We start from the raw sequence: 21,811 nt of genomic DNA, 5'->3' as shown, positions 1-21,811 counted from the left end.
CCAGGAAACAGCTTCAGGCTGACTGCAATTGACAAACACCAACCCCCACCCAATGTAAATGCAACATGTTCAATTTACTCTCTGAATGTTGCAATTGCCAATACGGGTACTTAGTGTCATGAGAACAATTACCACCACCTTGTATATGGATTGCAACACTTATGCAGCACATTCTCTTAATCTTTCAACAACTCATTAGGTTTGGAATTAATGATGAACAAGAGGAGAGCGGGCTGGGAGCAGACAGAAAAGCTATTAAGGAGACGTGGTCCCACCTGGAGCAGGCAACAGTCTTCTAACCTATTGGCAAGAGGGTTTAGAAGCAGGGTTGAGGGAATGGTAGTGACGGGGGTTTCTTACCCTCGCCGTCAGCAATTATTTCTAATATTGAAGGGAATTAGCAGTACCATAAACACGAATGTATGGTGGAAGCCACTGGAATTGCTGACAGATTTATCAGAGAGATCTGAGACAAAGCAGACATCTGTTTCTGGAAGCTGCGTGTCAGCCACAGCAAACTGGTTTCATATACGGGGAGATGCAGAATAATCAGCCTCGATCAAGTGACATTTCTGCATGACACTTGTTTAATTGTGGCAATTTGAAAACTGGCAAAACGGATTTGTGAAGCAAATCAATCAACATCCTCATTTTCCGGACCACAGGCTCACAGTTTATTGCAGAGTCAGGTATCTTTAACCCTCCGCCAACACCTTCTCAAGACTAACTATTCATGTTAATCAATGCTGGCCTTGACAGCAACGAGAATGAAAATGGAAATTGAAATGACACATTGCAATGAAAATTGATGGGTAGTGCCAACCGTATTGGTTCAAAAGAAGGGAAGACAGATTTCAAAGCAACCTTCCAAAGGGATTTGGGTCAAAATGTAAGCAGCTGAAAAGAAGGCGAAATACAACCAACAGAAGAACTCTTTCAAGAGATGGTGCAGGCAGGATGCTACTTCCTACACTGCTGAGCTAGTCCCTCTTGTATGTCTCGTGAGGTAAGGCAACTGAAAACTGAGCTGAGGGAATAGACAAATGAAAGGGAATTGCAACAGTTGTTTGCGTGACCTCAAGAGATAACAAAACATGATCCAAAGCCTCCAAATGAATGAAGGCCAAGAAAATTTGCTTTGATATTGTGTGTTTTATAACATTCAGGACATTTGAAACCACTTTACAGCCAACAATGTAAGTACCATTATCCTATTTGAGTGAAATAGGTTGTGGGATGTCCTAGTTGACAGGAACATAAAAACACATGCAAGAGTAGGCCATTCAGCCTTTGTACTTGCTCTGACCTTTCCCCTTTGCACCACTGCAGCATTATTCCCATTTCCCTCAATTCTCTTACTTCCTAAAATTTGATTGAGCCCGCTCTTGAACTCCAAGACTCTTGTGTGTACATAATTTCAAAGGTTCAATGGCCTGTGTGTGGAAATTTCTGCTCATCTCTGATCCAATGGTAGATCTACAGAGGCAAAGCTATGGAAGACATTTTTTTTAATGCTTCTTTTGGATCAGCATGTAGTCCTCCGAACTCCGGAGAAAGTACATTGTTGCTCTTTGTTGGCCTGGTACCAATCGCGAATCAGGACCATGACCAATACACCCACTTATACTAGAACCATAGAACTATGGAACCATGGAACACTACATCACAGAAAGAGGTCCTTCAGCTCATCTAATTTGTGCCAAGCTCTTATTCAGAATCAGAATTAGAATTCAGAATCAGAAGTTATTGTCATGAACAAGTCACAAAATTCAGTTTTTTTAGCAGCGTTATAGTGGAAACATTCATATTATGAACCATCTTACAACAATAATATATCAAAATAGTCGTGCTCAAAAAGTAAGGCTGTGTCTTTGGTTCATTGATTATTCAGGAATCTGATGGCAGCGGGGAAGAAGCTGAGTGATCGTCTTTAGGCTCCTGTACCTCCTTCCTGATGGTAGCAGAGTGAAGAGGGTATGGCCTGGGTGGTGGGGGTCTTTGAGGATAGAGGCTGCTTTTTGAAGATGTCCTTGATGGAGTGAAGTCTGGTGCTTGTGATGTCACAGACCGAGTTAAAAACCCTCTGGAGCTTATGCTTGATCTGAAAGTTGGCGCCTCCATACCAGGTAGTGATGCAACCAGCCAGAATGCTCTCTACGGTGCACCTGTAGAAGTTTACATGAGTTTTCGGTGACATACTGAATCTCCTCAAGTACCTCACAAAGTATAGTTGCTGGCGAGCCTTCTTCATGACCCCAGAAGATACGTATACCACCAATTTCTTCCCCGCTGATATCAGCCTCCTAATTGAACCTTTCGTTCATAAAATGGTGCTACCTTTGCTCTGTTTTAAAGGAATATTTTCTCTGTAATGCTATGCTCTGCACTCTTGGCAAACAAGAATGACAGCAGGAAAACTGGAGCAACACACAAAATGCTGGAGGAACTCAATGGGCCAGTCTGTCTATTGTCTTCCACAGATGCTGCCTGACCCATTGAGTTCTTCCAGCATTTTGTTACTCTGCACGTTTTCCACTCCCTGTTGTACTTCAGTATGGGTTGACTTGCCTAGAGAGCATGCAAAGCAAAGCTTACGATTGTATCCCTTATATGTGACACTAAACTACTGAATCAGGTTGAATCAAAACATACAGCTTCTGCTCCAAGTTACTCTCAAAGGCTGAACTTGACTCTGGTGATCCCTCATGTGCCCTGTCCCTCCTGATACCCATCAAAACTTGCATGGTCCCTTTAAATGCTGCCCCAATCAGCTTGGCTGGCTGGCACCCACACCGGGAATCAGCACTTACACTAACTTGTGTCACAATGTGCACTAATTGAGATCACTTCCACTTATTCTTGGTACTTCAAGTTGAACAAGGAGATTTAAAGTTTCTTTGGTGTCAAATGTGATTAATTTTACCCACTTAATCTGTGGCAATTAGAAAAGGTGCATAACTTACTGAATTTCTTCATCGGAGTTTCTGGCTTGACTCGATCACATAACATACCGAGCCAGTGGTGGGGGTGTTGTTTGCTGCACCATGATTAATAACTCCCAGTTGTCGTTGACTGAGAGGAGAAAGCAGGCAGGGGTGATTTTCAGCCCATTCACAGTTGGCCAATTGAGGCAACCATATGAAATTAAAGCACACACAAGGCTCTCCCTCTCCTGCCACCTGTTTAGACCATCACCATCTCATGCCACAACACAAACTCTGCAAGGTATCCAGTAGCAAAGGGCATGATAAAAGTTTGTAGCAAAAATAATCACCTCATTCAACTTATTTTTAAGCAATAGTTTTTTTAAAGAATCAATTATTTTGTGCTTTAGATGAAACATTGAAGAGTACAGCACAGGAACAGGATGTTCGCCTCACGTGTCTGTGTTGTCTAAATCAAACTAAGACTGCTGCTTGCACTTAGAACAGAGAACATTACAGCACAGTACAGGGCCTTCAGCCCATGATGTTGTGCCCACCTAAACCTATCCCACGACATCTAATCCTTCCCTACCTTACACCATAACCTTCTATTTTGTTTTTACATCCATGTGCCCATCTAAGAGTTTTTTTGAATGTCCCTATTATACCAGTCTGCACCACTACCTCTGTGTATAAAACCTACCTCTGAGATCTCCTTGAAACCTTCCTCCACTCACCTTAAACATTTGCTATTGTTACTGCAGGACAAAGAGGCTGGCTGCCTATTTTATCTAAGCCCATCATAATCTTATAATTCTCGATTATGCCATCTCTCTTCCTTCCTCATTCTAAAGAAAAAAACTCTTGCTCTGACAACCTTGCTTTATAAGACATGTTTACCAATCCAGGTAACTTCCTGGTAAATCTCCTCTGCACCGTCACTGAAGCACCAAATCTTTCTGTAATGAGGTGACTGAATGGGAATACTCATGCAATGAATGAGTTTTATAGGGCTGCAACATTACTTCTTGTATTCTTGAAGTCCTCCTCCTTAACAACCCTATCACATGGTGCGACCTGTTTCCCAAGATCTCCTTGTTCCTCCATACTGTTAAGAATCCTGCATTTAACCATGTACTCCACCTTCACATTTGACTTTCCAAAGTGCATCATCACACTTGTCTGGATTGAACTTCATCTGCCACTTCTCCACACATAATAGATATCCCTCTATTCATTTCATATTCATCTGTTTTTTCAGAAGTCTCCTTAACACTATTTTTAAATTTAGACATACAGCAACGTAACAGACCAATTCGGCCCTACAAATTCGTGCTGCCCCATTTACACCCTATTAACCTACACCCTGGTATGTTTCTGAAGGATGGGATGAAACCAGAGCCCTCAGGGAAAACCCATGCAGACATGGGGAGAACGTACAAACTTCTTATAGACAGCGTGGGATTCGAACCCAGATCTGGTCCCTATCGCTGGCGCTGTAAAGGCATTGTGCTAACTGCTACGCCAACCGTGCCACCCTACAATTGTACCTGCATTTTCCTCCTCCCTACCCATGTACCTCATCATTGAATCTGGTTCTGTGGCAGTAATTTAGGTTAAGAAAATATAATTGAAGTTTGTTTTAAATGAGAGATACAGTAAGGTCCTGGTCCATGAGCCTATGCTTTCCAAATACACCCATGTGACCAATCAACCTTCTAATTCCATGCATCTTTTAATGTTGGTGGAATGGTTGGAGGAACATTGGGCGATACGGTTAGCACCACACTATTACAGCGCCAGCGATCAGGTTTCAAGGCCAGCACTGTCTGTAAGGAGTTTGTATGTTCTCCCCACATCTGTGTAGGTTTTCTCCGGGTGCTCCGGTTTCCTCCGACCCATCAAAACATACTGGGAGTGTAGGTTAATTGGGCGACATGAGCTCATGGGCCAGAAGGGTCTGTGGCCGTGCTAAATTAAATTTAAAAATTAAATTAAAAATAAATGAAACCAGAGTAAGCAGACATGGGGGAGATCATGCAAACTCCTTATAGGCAGCAGAAGCTTTGAACTGCAATGATGTTGCGCAAACCATGCTTCCCCATTTGGAAACAGTGCACTCTTCGACTTACTGTAACACTGCAGACTGCATTTTTGTTTTATTATTGCATTTCCTGCTGCACGTATTTACACATTCACTTGCCTGAATAGTATGCTAAGTTTTCACTGTATATTGGTATACAAGATGAAAAATGAATGAACCTCTCTGGGGTGAAGAGTCAGGTTGTTGTGGCAGTCCACTGGAAGACAACATGGCCTTTTGACTATGGTCAAATAAATGGCTGGACTCGCTGAGCTTCAGACTCTACCTTTGCAAGCCAGGCTGCGTGCTTGGGAAATCAGTAGGAATAGAAGGGCATCCCTGGAGATTCCATGCAGAGCAACTAGGTTCTATTTATAGTTGGCTTTCTTGTGCAACACAAGACCAGATCACGGGATACCCAATCCCCAATTCTCCTCTGGTTTCTTTGTCAAAGATATTAAACATGTCCTCTGGTTATTCACCTCGCCATCAGTAGTGGGTTTCTTTCTGTGGTCACCATTAAAGCTGTTGTTGCGGCACTCCGCTGCGGCAATTGGGCCGGCGGTCCGGACAGCGAGCACAACCAGGAGGCAGCAGACCACGCAGCGGCACTGGCCCCAGCAAGTGAACTAGTGGTCGTACAGCTAAGGCAGCATAGGGGCAGCATACTTTTTTCCTCGACGCTTGCAGTTCCTTGGACATATCTCCCCATTTACTTCATCATTAGCCACTAATACCTTGCATCCTCCCCCAGTCACTGAAACTACACTGCATTCTACCCTCACTGGGGCTTGTTAGTCAATCCACATAACCCAGAAACACCCTCCTCAACCAATCACCTACACAGCTACTTACTCATTGACTTGCCTCGATAAATGCAAAAGAAAGCTTTCTGCTATATCTTGGTACACGTGGCAATAAATAATTCAATTGAATACCACCAACCATGACCTGCTTAAAACTTGGCCAGCAGTGCCTCAAGCAACTTACGAATGGTTCTGACCTGCATTTGACACCAAAGATTTCTCTCAATGAATGCATGCTGACCCTAAACTTCCCATTCTCTTCTAAGCTGGATCTCCATTTGATCATATTGATTCACCCAATGGAAACCATGTGCCTGGTCTTTTAGACAGTCACCCTCTCAATTTCTGAGTTTACAGACTCTGTAACCTGGTATTTTACACCCTATATCTACCCATATACTCTGTAGAGTCACAGAGTTACACAGCACAAAAACAGGCTATTTGGCCCAACTCATCTATGCAGACCAAGGTGCCCACCTGACCTAGATCCAATTGCCTACATTTGGACCATATTCTTCCAAACCAGGGGTGTCAAACTCAAATTCACAGAGGGCCAAAATTAAAAACTTGGACGAAGTCGTGGGCCAAACTGGTAAATCTTTTCTGTACCCTCTCTAGATTATTCATATGTTTCTTATAGTATGGTGACTAGAATTACAGACAATATGCCAAGTGTGGGTTTCTTTCTGTGGTCACCATTAAAGCCTTTGTAGAGGCACTCCGCTGCAGCAATTGGGGCGGCAGTCTGGACGGCAACCACAACCAAGAGGCAGCAGACCACGCAGCGGCACTGGCCCCAGCAAGTGAATCAGTGGTCATACGGCTAAGGCGGCATAGGGGCCAGCATCCCCTATATCTTGTATAACTGTAACATGGCATCTCAATTCCTGTACTTAATGCCCCATCTGATGAAAACAAGCATTCTATACACCTTGTCCATCTGGAGACTGCAAGAGTTGTGGGTGACTTTGGTTTGGCAGGACATGAGGCCATGGACAGTTATGCCAGTGTGGCAATGGCATGTGGAATTAAAATGGTTGGCCTCTGGGAGGTCCTTGCTGCTGCAGTGGACAGAGCAAAAGTACTGAATGAGATGTTCTTCCAGTCTGTCTCAATGAGGAGACCGCATGGTGAGCACCGGATGCAGTAAATGACCTCTGAAGACTTTTGGAAGAACAACACTTCTTGGTCTGCAGTCTCCACACAGACGGCATCAGTATCGACCTCCAATTTCCATTAATGTCTTCTGCCATTTCTCTCTCTCTTTCCCTTCTTCCTACACCACAGCCCCTTCACTTTCTTTTCCTATTGGACAGTTACCCTTCCTAACCCTCTGGTCTTTCCCTCTATCACTTCTCTGCTTCTTTCTCTTCTATCCCATCTATTTCCTCTTACCTGTCAGCCTGCCCTCCTCTCCTTTCCATCCTTTTTCTCCTCTACTCTCCTCCTTCCCCACCCCCCTATCTTTTTATTCAATGGTCTTCCTCATTTTTCCACATTCCCGTCAAAAGGCTCAGGCCCGAAAAGCCGACTGCCTTTTACTTTCTTTGGATGTTGCATGACCTGCTGAGTTTCTCCAGCACTCTTATGTACTGTAGTAGAACCTAGCATCTGCAAATTTTCTTGTTTACTCCCTTAGAATTTGAACATCAGGATTTCCCAAATCTGATCCAGCAGCAGCAGAGAATGACAATTCTATTCACAGTTACAAATCAAAAGTGGTTTTTAAAAAAAATTTAGCAGGAAAAGCACAGATGAAAAAGAGCAATCAATAATTTGGAAGCCTTCTGCGTGCTATGTGGAGGGCTTGGCTTTTGCTGCGTAGGAGTGATGTCACATAAATTGGTTTCCACTGCTATCTAATTTCTCGGAAGCAGGCTGTGTGCGGATGTAATTACGTTGGCTGGCTTGCATGAATGATGATATCCCGCATCCCATGTTCTAATGGGAAGCAAATGCATCTTATCAGGACCCAGCACATTTGAACATTAAGAAAATAGGTTGTGACCTCTGGTGTCTATCAAAAGCGGATTGGAAACAAATCACATTTACATTGAAATGTCTTGCCTGTTGCTTAGTGCCTCAGTGTGTGCTGGAATCCAGGCTGCTGGGCAGTCTGATTCTGAGCCAATGCATATTTTACAAACAGCATACTTATATACCCTCAGTCACCAGATGTGCATTTGAGAAATTAGATTACAGTGGAAACCATTTTATGGATACATGAGAGCACTGTGCCTAGCTTAAACCAAACTTACAAAACACATAGACAACTTCAATATTATTAAAACCACCAAACTACAGAAAAGAAACAGGTCTTTTGGCCCATCTAGTCCATGCTGAACTATTATTCAGTCTAGTCCCATTGGCTTGCACCATACCCCTCCCATCCTTGCATCTGTCCAAATTTTTATTACACATCAAAATTAACTCCAGATTCACCACTTCAGCTCGATCCGCATTCTCGCCATTCTCTGCATGACCTTTATCGAAACTGATTCCTTCTTTCTATCTGGACCTTTCCTGATGAACCTAAAGAGTTCTGGTTGCCAATAGAAGACAGAATCATCCTTTACTGCTCATTGACAAGACCGATATAATGATGAGGAGTGCACACATGCACTGAAATTCTTACCTGCTGCAGCTGAACAGGTACCCTAGACTACAATAGTGCAATCTAAATTACATGATAAGAGATTATAAATACACAGATACCACAGTGCAAGAAAAAGGTGGTATTACAATATTCCAAACAGTCCTTTTTGGATTGTTGGAGCAATTCAACAAGGGTTACACAGTAAGTGCTCGGAGTTTGACAATTTCTCACTTTCAAGACTCTGAATGGCTTCCCCCTTACTGTGATCTCCACCCCTCTGCACTCCAGGGCTATCTGCATTCACTTCCAATCATTTGCATTTCCCAGTTTTCATTGTTTTGCAGTTTTCATTCACCTGGACTCTCAGCTTCCCTGCTGAAATCTTCATGCCTCTTAACCGTATAACCGTATAACCATTTCCGGCGCGGAAACAGGCCATGTCGACCTTTCGAGTCCGTACCGCTTGACCAGGTAGAATGTAAAAAAGAACCTACTTCCTTATGAAGCAGAACAGGAAAGAAAGTTTTTGTAGACAAGATGTATACTAAAAAGTTAAAACTTGAAAAAGACTTCATAATCTTGAACTACCAATCTGACATCACATTTCTAATTACAGGTTTAGTGAATTCTAAACTAAATTGTCTAGTCTCTCATCGAAAACAAGTTTTCTACTTGTCCATTAAATTTCTCCTTTTGAAATTTATCTCGACAGATCTTTCAGTCACCTTCCCCAATACCTTACCTTTCATCGACATAAGAACACAGGAAATAGAAGCAGGAGACAGCCTTGTGGCCCATTGAGGCTGCTTTGCCAATCAATCAGATCTTGGCTGATCTGGCCATGGGCTCAGCTCCACTTACTCCCCTTTTCCTCAGTTCCAGTCTCACCCACCAGTGGAAACAACTTTCCTGTCTCTATCTCATCTATCCTTTTCATCATTTTATCTGTTTTAATAAGATTGTCTCCCATTTTGCTATATTTCTGTTGCAACATTAGAAGTAGCTTGTCATTTTACTCTGTTTTCTAATGAGCAGTGACGAGGTAAAATTGTCAGGTTTCCACCCTCTAAAGAACTTTTTCTGTCTCTCCCAAAATGATTTTTGATGTGATTTTGTTCCATGTAGTGAAGATAACTCTGGTTCTGAACAGAGGAGTGGAGTGGCAGAGGGGATGATGGCTGGTTTCAGTATGATTGAATGACTGGAAATCCAGTAGAGAGTATTAAAACAAACCACAGAGGACATCAGAATTTGCCGTTCTGAAGTTGTTTAGGTCTGAACTCAGGGGCCCAACATCTAATGGACAACATGTAGGAACATCTTATAGGCACCATCTGGCCTCATGTAATATGGGGCAGCAATCAATGCAATGTTACTACAGGGCCAGTGACCTGGGTTTGAATCCATGATGGGAGTTTGTACATTCTCCTTGTTACCTACATAGGCTTTCTCTGGGTGCTCCGGTTTCCTCCCACCCTGCAAAATGTATAGGATTGGGCAAAATAGGCTTCTATCATGCTGTATCATTAAAGAAAACCAGAACTTGCATTTTGGAAGTAGAAAACTAACATAACACAGATACAGAGACAGGTAGAAGGAAAAACTTCAATCCAGGACCCTTCCAAATCACTTTAAAACCTCTTGTACTTTTGAAGTGGATGATGTTGACAATAGCATGGAGAGAATTACTCTGCTCTTCAATATAATGCTCTGGGAGTCTTCAACTAGTACTTCTGGTACTAGTACTTCTGGTACTTCTAACTCTGTAGTGACATTCATTTCTTGTCCAGCCGAGATTTTATGGTTGAATCTCTAGAATGGGACATTAACCATTACCTTCTGAGTTAAGAGTGTTGATTCTGAACTAAAGCTGACACCTTAAAATTCAAAGCAAGGTCAAAAAGGTCCCAAAGGCAGAAATAGGGATTTTGTCCAAAAATTCCTGTTTCTCAATGTGGAGCACAGAGAATAAATTTTGGAATGACACTCCTTCAAGCTGTCCATTATAACTTGATCCAAAGGCAATTTTTTTCTCAATTATTGTCATTACACACTATTGTACTTACCAATGAAAATAGTTACATTTAAATTTTGACATACAGCATGGAAACAAGCCCTTTCGGCCCACAACCCATGGCACCCAATCACACCCAAATGACTACAACCCCCTGGTACATTTTAGAGGGTGGGAGGAATACAGAGCCCTCAGGGTAAACCCCCGGGGAACATAGAAACTTCTTACAGACAGCATGGGATTTAAACCCTGGTCCCGATTGCTAGCACTGTAATAACAATGCGCAAAATGCGACGCCAAACGTGCCGCCCTTATCAATCATAATCAAAGTGTTCTGCGACAATGAACACCAGTCAAATTCACCCTTAACCCTTTATGCTGTAAAAACTATGTCTAACAATTTCAAAGGTTTAAGGGTAGAAGGTAGGGTATTTGAGACGGTGAGAGGATTTGAACATGGAATTGAACTCTTGTTTGGGACTGATCAACTTTAACAAGTCAGCTCATCAGCTTTCGCACAGGCTGAAATTGTTGACTGTCACTGAAGGAATAATCGATGAAACATACAAGACTGCGATCAAAAAAAAACACCAGACCTCAAGGGCACAACCATTGTGTCCAGGAGTTTCAGCCACTTCTATACTGAGTCAGCAACATGTCTGTATTCTTCAGAGCTTGGAGTGACCTGATTAAAGTACAAAATAAGGGGATTACAGAGTCCATGTAGATACGATTTCCCCAACAGAATAGTCTTCAAAGTGGGGACATGGTTACAAGATTGGGGTCAATCGTTGAAAAAATTATGGAGAGATTTCTTCACGCAGTGAACCCCCAGGTTATGGAGGTTGGATCATTAGGAATACTCAGGGTGGAAGCAGATAGAGAACAGAGATTTGACAAAGAGGGGTCATCAAGGTTTGAGGAGTCTGCTCCTTCCTGTGCTCTCGCATGTTGTCAGCAGTGGGAATAAATATGGTGCTTTAACAAGTTAAATCGATGCTTGCTATAGTCCAAAGTAAAAACGCAATGCTGGAGAAACTCACACCATGATCTTTATATAGCAAAGATAAAGAGACATAACCAACATTTTGGGCTTGAGCCCTTCATCATCCTGCTTGTTTTGGTCTGTTCTCTCTTCACCAGAGTACACCCAACAGCAGTGCAGGAGCATTGTTCTGCCCGTGAAATGTGATTCCACTTTCTCCTATAATGGGAAGAGAATTAAATTCAACATTGTCACTGAACTGAAATGCGTTGAAAGGTTTGTTTTGCATGTCGAGCCATTGGTGTGCCTGCTTCAAGGGTGCCAATTTAGCAAGTTCATCTAACATTCCTGATGAGGAAATATTTAGATAAACACTTCTCAAATTTCTGGCATGGGCTGATTGCCAAAATGCTTTTTGTTCTCCTATGTTATTTTATTTTTGTTCCTTTTCCTCAAACTTTTGCTGGACAAGAACAATGAATTTGAATTTACATTTCTCTCAGAAATTCAAACCATTCACTTTTCTCCATTAACTACACCCTAACCAGATTTAAATCGTGTTCTTACTCTATTGGACACATTCGCTTCCCCCTTCAATCAGTGGACATTGTCTCTTCAGCAGTTCCCTTACCTTAGTAACTGGGATCATTCGATTTTCCATCATAGCTTGCTGTATGAATTCAGAGCATGATACAATGCAGGGACTGAATGTACAGTTTGGGCAGTGGATTGGGAAGCTACAGTTTGGAATATAAGAACAGAAGGGCCAGGAGTCGACCATCCAACTCATCAAGCCTGCTCTGCCATTCAATGAGGTCACGGGTGAGCTGGTCATGGACAGCTCCTCTTACCTGTCTGTTCTACATAACCCTTAATTCCCCTACTATGTAAAAACTTAACTAACCATGCCTTAAATAGATTTAATGAGGTAGCCTCTACTGCTTCCTTGGGCAGAGAATTTCATAGATTCACTGCTCTCTGAGAGAAGCAGTTCCTCCTCAGCTCTGTTTTAAATCTGTTCCCTCGAATCTAAATTTTCTCCCTCGAGACAGCAATAAATTTAGGGAGTGGAAATTTATGGAGATTATCCTACATAATCCTTGGGAAATTCTGTCTAAGCCAAGAATCACTACGATGGCAGGTCAAGAGGAGGGCAGTGTTCTGCCTAGCAACACTGAACTCTCATCAGTAGGCAAGCTCAGATATGTGACAGGCATTTAAAAAAACAAGAGTTCAATCAATATGACTGCTGGAGGATCTGCAAGACCACTCCAGTCAGTAGGAGGGAGAGAGAGAGAAAGAGAATGGATAGAGAGGTGATGGAGATAGAAGGGGGAGAGAGAGGATAGAGGGAAGGGAGAGCAGAGGGAGAGAGAGGAGAGAGAGGGAGTGGGGCAGAGAGTGGGAGAGAAGGAGAGAGGAGAGGAGAAGAGAGATGGGGAGGGGAGAGAGGGGATAGAGAGAAAGTGAATGAGAGATGCAGGAGAGAGGAGGGAGGGAGTGAGGAATGAGAGGGCAGGAAGAGAGAGGTAGGAGCAAGGAAAGAGAAAAAAAGTGGAGAGGATAGAGAAAAGAATGCAGAGAGGAGAGAGAGAGAGAGAGAGACAGACAGACAGATCATTCGATTGACATTTCAACTTGTGCCCAAGAGAGTATCTGTCAATACATCAGTTAATGTCAGTCTGATTATGTAGATTTATACTCCTTGGGGACAATGTGCATTCAGCCCATGATATCAGCAATCTCTGGAGTTAGAAGAGGGCAGTGTCACTGCTGACCTTGTGCCAATATCATCCACAGCACAAAGATCATGCAGCATTGTATCACTGCTGACTTCACAGCGCGTGTCTGGGCAACGAGTTTCATTCTCTGGCAAACTCCTCTCTGCTCCGAGGTCAAACAGATGCTGTTTATTGCTGAACAATACAAGCAAAGGCAAGTGATTCTGTACATGATATGCAGTTCTGCGAATACAAGTAGACCTGCAGCATCATTCATACTTCGCTTAGATTTGGTAGGTTATGAGATAAGAAATTTATGCAGTGGATCATCTTTAGTGTGGCAATTCTACATCTGCTATTTTAAACATGGACAGTTTTATTTCCAACTCCCCAGACTCTGACCTGTGGCATTATCAAACACAGGGCACAGTTTGACAGAGTTAAGATTCTTGCTGCTCAGTTCATTGTTAACATTTTTATGTGGTCTCAGTGCAAAGAATTGATAATAACAATGTACTCGACTTGCCTCTACTTTTTTCAAAGATAAAGGAAGTTCAGCATGTCCTCCTTGTCTCTCAACAACTTCTAATAATGAAGAATGCTTGTTGGATATATCACAGCAGAAGCTGCTTTGCTCAGGATCCAAAGAAGCTGCAGAAGATGGGGAATGGATGTCAGAAACTCCCACAAACTTACCTCCCCTCCATGGTCGCCACCTACATATCCTGGTGCCAGGGGAAGGTAATCAACGTCACACCTCACACTCTCTCTTCTCCCTCCTCCCATCAGGCCAAAAGCATAAAAGAACTCATCACTAGGGTTAAAGGCAGTTTCTTCAGTGCACCTCCTGAATGAAACCCACAGCAGTGTTATCATGCTCGTTTTCGCTTGGTACTGATTGATCTTCTTTTTCCTTGTGACCCCGGACTCTGAACTGTGCTCTTTACACAGCTGTACGAATGTTAGAGATGAGAGTGCATCACGAAAGTCTGCAGACGCTGCGATGGTCATAAAAACACAATGCTGGAGCAACTCAGCGGGAGGTAAAGATTTATACCCGATGTTTTGGGCCTGAGCTCTTCAAGACACGAATAAAAAATCTGAATGAAAAGTCTGGGGAGAAGGAAATAAAGGACAGGGGGAGGAGCATAGACCAACAGACAAAAGGTGTTAATTGGATAGGGAGAAGAAGAAGAAAGGTGAGAATTCTTTGGGGGGGGGCTCTGTGAATGTAAAGCTGGAGGAATAGAGACAGAGAGGAAAGAAGAACTAAGGATAGAAAGAGGGCGGGTGGGGGGGGGTTAATGGAAACAGGAGGTTGATATTAATGCCATCTGGTTGGAAGGAATATGAGTGTCGATCCTCAAATTTGTGGATGGTCTCAGTCTGGCAGTGCAGGAAACCATGGATAGACATGTTGGCTTGGGAATGGGGCGGGGAATCAAGATGGGTGGCCACCGGGAGATCCCTGCGATTGTGGTGGACAGAGTCGTGATTCTCAATGAAGCAATTTCCCAGTCTGCCTCCAGTCTCTCTGGAGTAAAGTAGACAACAATGGGAGCAGCAGAAGCAGTGGATGACCCTGCAGATTGACAAGTGAAGTGTCACTTCACTTGGAAGGACTGTTGGGCGCTGCAAATAGTGGTGAGGAAGGAGGTGTGGGCACAAGCGTAGCACTTCCCACAGTCACAAGGCTAAGTGTCAAGGTGGAAAATGGTGGGAAGGACAAGTGGACAAGGGAGTCGTGGAGGGAGGGGTCCCTGCAGAAGTTGGAGAGGGAAGAGATGAGATGTGTCAGGTGGTGGGATCACATAGAAGGTGGCGAAAATAGCAGAGGATGATATTTTGGATGCAGAGGCTAATGGGATGGTAGGTGAGGACAAGGAGAATCTTGTCCTTGTTGTATGTGGGGGGAGTGGGGGCCAGGGCAGATGGTTGGAAAAAGGAGGATATGCAGGTAAGGGCTGTGTTGATGGTAGTAGAGGGGAAGTCACATTTTTTGAAGAAGGAGGACATCTTGGATGATCTAGCATGGAAGACCTCGTCCTTGGAACAGATGTGGTAAAGAGACTGAGTAATCCTTAAAGGGGGCAGGGTTTGAAGAGATGTAGTTGAGGTATTTGTGGAAGTTGGTGGGTTTATGGAAAGAGAGTTTGTCTCTTGAATGGAGACACAGAGATCAAGGGGAGAGTATTGCTCGAGAGACCAAGTCAATTGAAGCTTTGGGTGTAAGATGGAATTAAAGTGGATAAAATTGAGCTCATCACGGGCACATGAGGCAGCACCAAAGCAGTCATCAATAAAGTGGGGAAGAGTTGAAAGCCTTGCTTGTGTAGGCTTGTAGCATGATTGCTCGGTAGCTAACACAAAGGCAGGTATAGCTGGGGCCTATATTGATACCCATGGCTTCCTCTTTGATTTGGAGACAGTGGGATGAGGCAAAGGAGGTTATTGAGAGATGTTAGAAATGACCTGCAAATTTGATCACCTACCACCCCCACCTGCCTCTGAAAACAACATATCATCCTCTTTTCATTTCTGCCACCTACCACGTAATCCCACCTCCAAACACATATTTCCCTCGCCTCCCCTCTCTGCTTTCCGCAGGGACTGTTCCCTCCGTAACATGCTCATCCGTTCCTCCCTCCCCACCAATCTCCTACTGTGTCCACAGGAGATGCGCCACTTGCACCCACACTTCTTTTCTCAACAAAATTCAGGGCCCCAAAGTGAAGCAACACTTCAATGGTTAATCTGCAGGGATCATATACTCTATCTGGTGCTCCCTTTGTAGTCTCATCTACATCGATGGCTGGATGGTGACTGGATGCAGACTAGGAGATGTTTGTTATGCCCTTCAGCTCTGTCCACTGCAATAGCGTGGATCTCCCAGTTGCCACCCATTTCAATTCCCCAGCCCACTCCCTTGCTGGCATGTCTGTCCACGGTCTCGTGCACTGCCAGACTGAGACCACCTGCAAATTAGAGGAATATCACCTCATCTTCCATCTAAGCATCCGCCAATCAGATGGCATTAATACTGACCTCTGATTTACGTTGAAACTCCACCTCCCCCCCCTCCATCTTCTTCCCACTGTCTGCTTTCCTCTAGGTCTGTCTCTGTCTCTGGTTCTATCTTCTCCTTTATCCCTCTGTCTTTTTTCACAGGGTCAAAATCAATTTTCACCTTTCCTCTTATCATATCCAATTAACATCACTTGTCTGATGGTCTGAACTCCCCTCCCCCACCCCATTTTCCCCCCTTTCTTTCCCCAGCCTTTAATTCACTCACCTTGAGGCCTGAAATTTTGGTAATATATATTTTTTCCTCCTATTGACGCTGAGAGACTGACCAAGTTCCTCCAGCATTTCTGTGTTTTGACCGTGATCACAGCATCTGCAGACTTTCATGTTTCAGTAAAATCAGTGATCAACTCTTTCAAGGACATGTTGGTCTTCGAGTAACATGGATTCGTATTGAGAATGAACCACTTTGTTGTTCTTCTCAAATTACATGCAAATAGCCCTCTGCAATATGATGATGGAATAAAGGTCTATTTTATTATCACTGCAGAAGTTGTTGCTGGGGCAGAGTTAATGATTTTGTCAACTGCAGGAAGCCAGTAGTGCAGTGTAGACGCACCCTCAGCTGGGAGGCTCCCCAATCCACTCCAGTGAGTGTTTTCTTGTTCCCCTGGCCAAGTCGCTAAAAGCAAACCTGGTCTGGCACTTAAAAGAAAAATGTGACCTGTGTGGTTTCAACTCCAAAAGGAGTTTCAGCAGTTACAATGCCAAAGATCCCTTCATCCCGTCAAACATACGGGATATTCAGGAGATATGGATCAGACCATAAATTGAAGCTGGATGTACAGGCGTATTACATTTTCCTCTCTACCTTTCCCTCTGAGGCACCACTGATATTCACTCAACTTTATTGCACACTGGAATCCACTCCTTGAGACACAATTGAGACTATTCTCAACCCACCTCCTTCGCACACCATGGTGATGGTGATGGAATGCCCCAGCAGGCTAAAATTTCCTTGACAGCTCGTCTGCAGACCAAACAGAGGGCTGCTACCACAGCCGTCATTGCTGGGGCTACATACATTGTAGAATGGGGAGCAAATGGCTCTGACACAACCCCAGCTGCTCACTCATGCCAACACTTACCAAAACTTCAGCCAAGATGAAGGTCTGACTGCCTGTCATTCCTCGGGAAACGATGAGAGAGAGGTGAGAGAGAGAGGAGAGCAGAAAATAGAGGAGTAAGTGAAAGAGAGATGAGAGGTGAGAGAACAGTGGCGGATTAACGATTAGGCTGAGTAGGCTGAAGTTTGGGGGCCCGACACAACCACTGGTACACCAAAGTAACCACTTGTCAATATGGGCTCCCATTAGTCCTGGGTCCACCTGTCAATCAAGGCACCAAAATGTCAAACCAGACTCAGGAAACCTGGGGCACTTGGTCTTTTGAAAAGTGACTGGGTGAACATCATAGAACACCAAACAGCTCAGCGGCCAGTTTCATGGCTGCCAGAAGAATCCAGAAATGGCGAGAATGCACCTTATCTCCATTGAAGGAGCTGAGGATGCAGTCGAGACTTGGAAGTGACTTAAGGAGCAAGCATGGTGTCCTCCAACACGCCAGCTCTGCACGGGTGAAGCTGGTGTCTGTGGGCCAAAGTCGGCACTGTGCCATTGCCAGGGTGACATGCGCAGTGGTTTCTGGGAGCTGGCGGTGGCGGTATGAAGATTTGTGGCCTGTGTGAAGATGGGCCTCTGAACTACTGGTGTCCAGCCTGTCACCTGTGATAGTAAGTGAACAACGGGAGGGGTGTGCAGCCGGTGGTGTCTGACCGGTTGCGTACTGCTAAAGGAGAGGCCAGTAGTGAGTGGCGCCAGGTGGCCAGGGCCTCGCTGGGGAACGAGGGTTGGCAGGCGTAGCAGGGAGTAAGGGGTGGTAGGATAGCCTGAGCCTGTGATTGGGCAAGGTCAGGGGGGCTTTAATAAAGCTCAGCCTAGGGCCCGGGTGGTAGCTAATCCACTACTGAAAGAGAAAGAGAGGGGTAAAGAGGGGTGAAAGAGGTGAGAAATGGGCAGAGAGAGGTGAAGGAGAGCATGGGAGAGGTGAGAAGGAAAAAAAAGATGAGAAAGAGGTAAGTGAGAGAGAAGTGAAAGGGAGAGGGGTGGTGGTGGGGGGGGGGGGAAAGAGAAGCAGAAAGGAGGGAGAGGAAGGGGAGAGAAAGACCACAGATAATGTGGATCAGAAACACTGATGGGATGCAATAATTTGAAAGATGGAGGTAGAGTGAAAACATCACCTGGTCTGGTCCCTAGTTAACCTTGTGCATTTCTGGATCTCTTCAGTCATTCACCTCTTTTAAATATAAACACTTGCTAATTGAGGGTAACTGCAAGAGGTAACTGGAAAGATTCTGTAAATCTATTCTTTATGGAATAACAAAAACATTGATGCATTTTATACCTTCTACTGGATTGGTTACTATACCTTCCTGCTTATTTCACATAACTGGGAAATAAAAATGTTAATGAATCTCACCACCATGCATTAATGCCCTGGAGAAATGAGACATTCTATGGGTCACAAATCATAAGACCTGGTGCCCTGAGGAAGGGGAGCGATTATAGAGATTTGTTAAATCACTAATTTGCACACAATGATGTATGCATAAATTAACTTCATGCAGAGTAAAAACCTATTATATCTGTTTTCATTTAGGCAGATAGATTGAAAAGAAACAGGAATATTGCCAGCTCCAACTTCCCCTCCCAAGTCACACCCTTTTTCAGACACATGATGTTCTTGCGTGGTTTCCAGTCCGAGCGCTGGGCCACCAACTTAGTACCTGCCCCCTACAGGCTGATGAATCACCAAGGCAGCAACTCACAAACTCTCAGGGACAACAAGATCAAAGGCAGCCACATCTCAAGCATAAACAATAGAACCAGAGGACCAGAGAACAATTACAGTGCAGAAACAGGCCACCGTGGCCACTCTAGTCTGTACTGAACCACTTTTTCTTGTCTACTCCCACTGATCTACACTCAGTCGATAGCCCTCCATACCTCTCTCATCCACATACCTGTCCAAATTTCCCTTAAATGTTAAAATCGAGCCTGCACCTACCACTTCAAGCTGGAAGCTCGTTCCACACTCCCACACTCTCTAATTAAAGAAATTCTGTCTCAGGTTCCCATTAAACTTTTGCCCTCTTACCCTTAACCTATGTCCTTTTATTTGAATCTCACCCACCCTCAATGAAAAAAGACCATCGACAAGTACTCTATCTATCCCCATCATAATTTTAAGCACCTCTATCAAATCACCCCTCATTCTTCTATGCTCATGGAATAAAGTCCTAACCTGTTTAACCTTTCCCCGTAACTCAGTCTCTGAAGTCCAGGCAACATCCTAGTAAATCTTCTCTGCACTCTCTCTTTCTGATTGATACTTTTCCTGTAGTTAGGTGACCAAAACTGCACCCAATGCTCCAAACTGTCCCGCCTTCCCTGGAATAGAGCCCAATGATCTGGAAAGCTGAAGCCCTTCCCCCTACATCATGTTTTTAGCCAGGTGTTAACCTGCATTATCCTCCTATTTCTAACCTCACCAGCATGTGACATGGGTAGCAATCCTGAGATCACAAACCTGAAGGTCCTTTCCTTCAACCTTGCACCTAACTCCCTGAACTCTCCTTCCAGGACCTCCTCATCCTTTCTATCCACATCATTGGTCCCTACATGGAACACAACGTTTGGCTGTTCACCCTCCCACCTAAACTCAGTCTGAGATATCTCTTACCCTGGCACCAGAGAGGCAACATACCAACCAGGATAATAATCACATATATACATTATATACATGTTATTTGAACTAAATATATATGAATAGTTTAGGATGATTTACTCAGTTACCTATCTCGCAGTTATTTCCTAGCCCGGCAGTCCCAGTTTTGAATCTCCTGTACTTCTTTCTTGATGGTAGTGGTTATAAATTGTGTACTGGATGGAAATAGTCCTCAATAATTATTCAGCCAAGCTCCCGGTAAATGTCATCAATAGAAGAAAGGAAAACCCTTGTGTTCTTCTTGGCTGTTTTAACGATCCCATGAATTATTGACTTCCAGTCCGATGCTTTGCAGCTACTACCTCGCACAATGATGCTTTCCTTGCTCCAAATATCACCAAAGAAATAATGAATTTGATGCACCTCTGCTCTGCCATTCCTCTTTTAAACTGACAGAACATAGAACAGCTCAGCATAGGAACAGGCCATTCCACTCACAATGTCTGTGCCAAACACAGTGCCAAAATTAAAATAAAATTCTTTTTCTTGCTTATGTTATATTATATTATATGTTATGTTATATATCTCTCCATTCAGAGCCAGCTCTTCAGCGCTTGACGTCCTGTTTTGCGGAAACTGCCAAAATGTTTGGCCTGGAAGTCAGCCTGAAGAAAACAGGCAGCTCCCCACCATGACTACCAGCCCCCCCACATCTCCATCGGGCACACAAAACTCAAAACGGTCAACCAGTTTACCTATCTCGGCTGCACCATTTCATCGGATGCAAGGATCGACAACAAGATAGAGAACAGACTCGTCAAGGCAAATAGCGCCTTTGGAAGACTACACAAAAGAGTCTGGAAAAACAACCAACTGAAAAACCTCACAAAGATTAGCGTATACAGAGCCGTTCTCATACCCACACTCCTGTTTGGCTCCGAATCATGGGTCCTCTACCGGCATCACCTATGGCTCCTAGAATGCTTCCACCAGCGTTGTCTCCGCTCCATCCTCAACATTCATTGGAGCGACTTCATCACCAACATCAAAGTACTCGAGATGGCAGAGGCCGACAGCATCGAATCCACGTTGCTGAAGATCCAACTGCGCTGGGTAGGTCACGTCTCCAGAATGGAGGACCATCGCCTTCCCAAGATCGTGTTATATGGTGAGCTCTCCACTGGCCACTGAGACAGAGGTGCACCAAAGAAGAGGTACAAGGACTGCCTAAAGAAATCTCTTGGTACCTGCCACATTGACCACCGCCAGTGGGCTGATCTCGCCTCAAACCGTGCATCTTGGCGCCTCACAGTTCGGCGGGCAGCAACCTCCTTTGAAGAAGACCGCAGAGCCCACCTCACTGACAAAAGACAAAGGAGGAAAAACCCAACACCCAACCCCAACCAACCAATTTTCCCTTGCAACCGCTGCAACCGTGTCTGCCTGTCCCGCATCGGACTTGTCAGCCACAAACGAGCCTGCAGCTGACGTGGACATTACCCCTCCATAAATCTTTGTCTGCGAAGCCAAGCCAAAGAAGAAAAAATCTATCAAATTGTGTCTTAAATATATTTAAGGTGGCAGTCTATACTGTTTGCCTGGGCAGAGAATTCCACAAACTCTCTGGGAAAAATAATTCCTCCTCTTCTCCATATAACTTTGCTTTTCTTTCTCTTGTAATTGGGGTGGGGTGGGTGGGTGAGGTCATGATGCCTCTTTGTGTGCCTTTAGGCAAAAGTTAACAAGTTTTGTGTATTAGATGACAATAAAGGAATCTTGAATCTCCCAAATCATGAGGCTATGTCCTTGAGTTCTAATTTCACCTAAGTGTGGAAACAACTTTCCTCTATCCCTTTCAATAAGGTCTCCTCC

At 44.1% G+C, this 21,811-nt stretch overlaps 1 protein-coding gene across 6 annotated transcripts in view; it reads right to left on the bottom strand.

Annotated features, from left to right (window-relative positions):
* The window catches only part of LOC138743494 (serine/threonine-protein phosphatase 2A 55 kDa regulatory subunit B beta isoform), a 220,026-nt gene that overhangs the window by 102,455 nt on the left and 95,760 nt on the right, over nt 1–21,811 (bottom strand). The window contains exon 1 of one of the 6 annotated variants that reach the window (XM_069898970.1): nt 2,653–2,758. The exons of the other annotated variants lie outside the window; for them this stretch is intronic. Within the exon in view, the coding sequence (XP_069755071.1) occupies nt 2,653–2,707 (55 nt within the window). The 5' untranslated portion in view covers nt 2,708–2,758. Of the gene's footprint in view, nt 1–2,652; nt 2,759–21,811 lie in introns of those variants that run through there. 6 annotated transcript variants of the gene reach the window in all.

The sequence above is a fragment of the Narcine bancroftii genome, chromosome 9 (assembly GCF_036971445.1).
Source record: "Narcine bancroftii isolate sNarBan1 chromosome 9, sNarBan1.hap1, whole genome shotgun sequence".
In the NCBI taxonomy this organism is placed as follows: Eukaryota; Metazoa; Chordata; class Chondrichthyes; order Torpediniformes; family Narcinidae; genus Narcine; species Narcine bancroftii.
The sequence above is the reverse complement of the archived record's forward strand: the minus strand, read 5'-3'. Positions and strand labels throughout refer to the sequence as shown.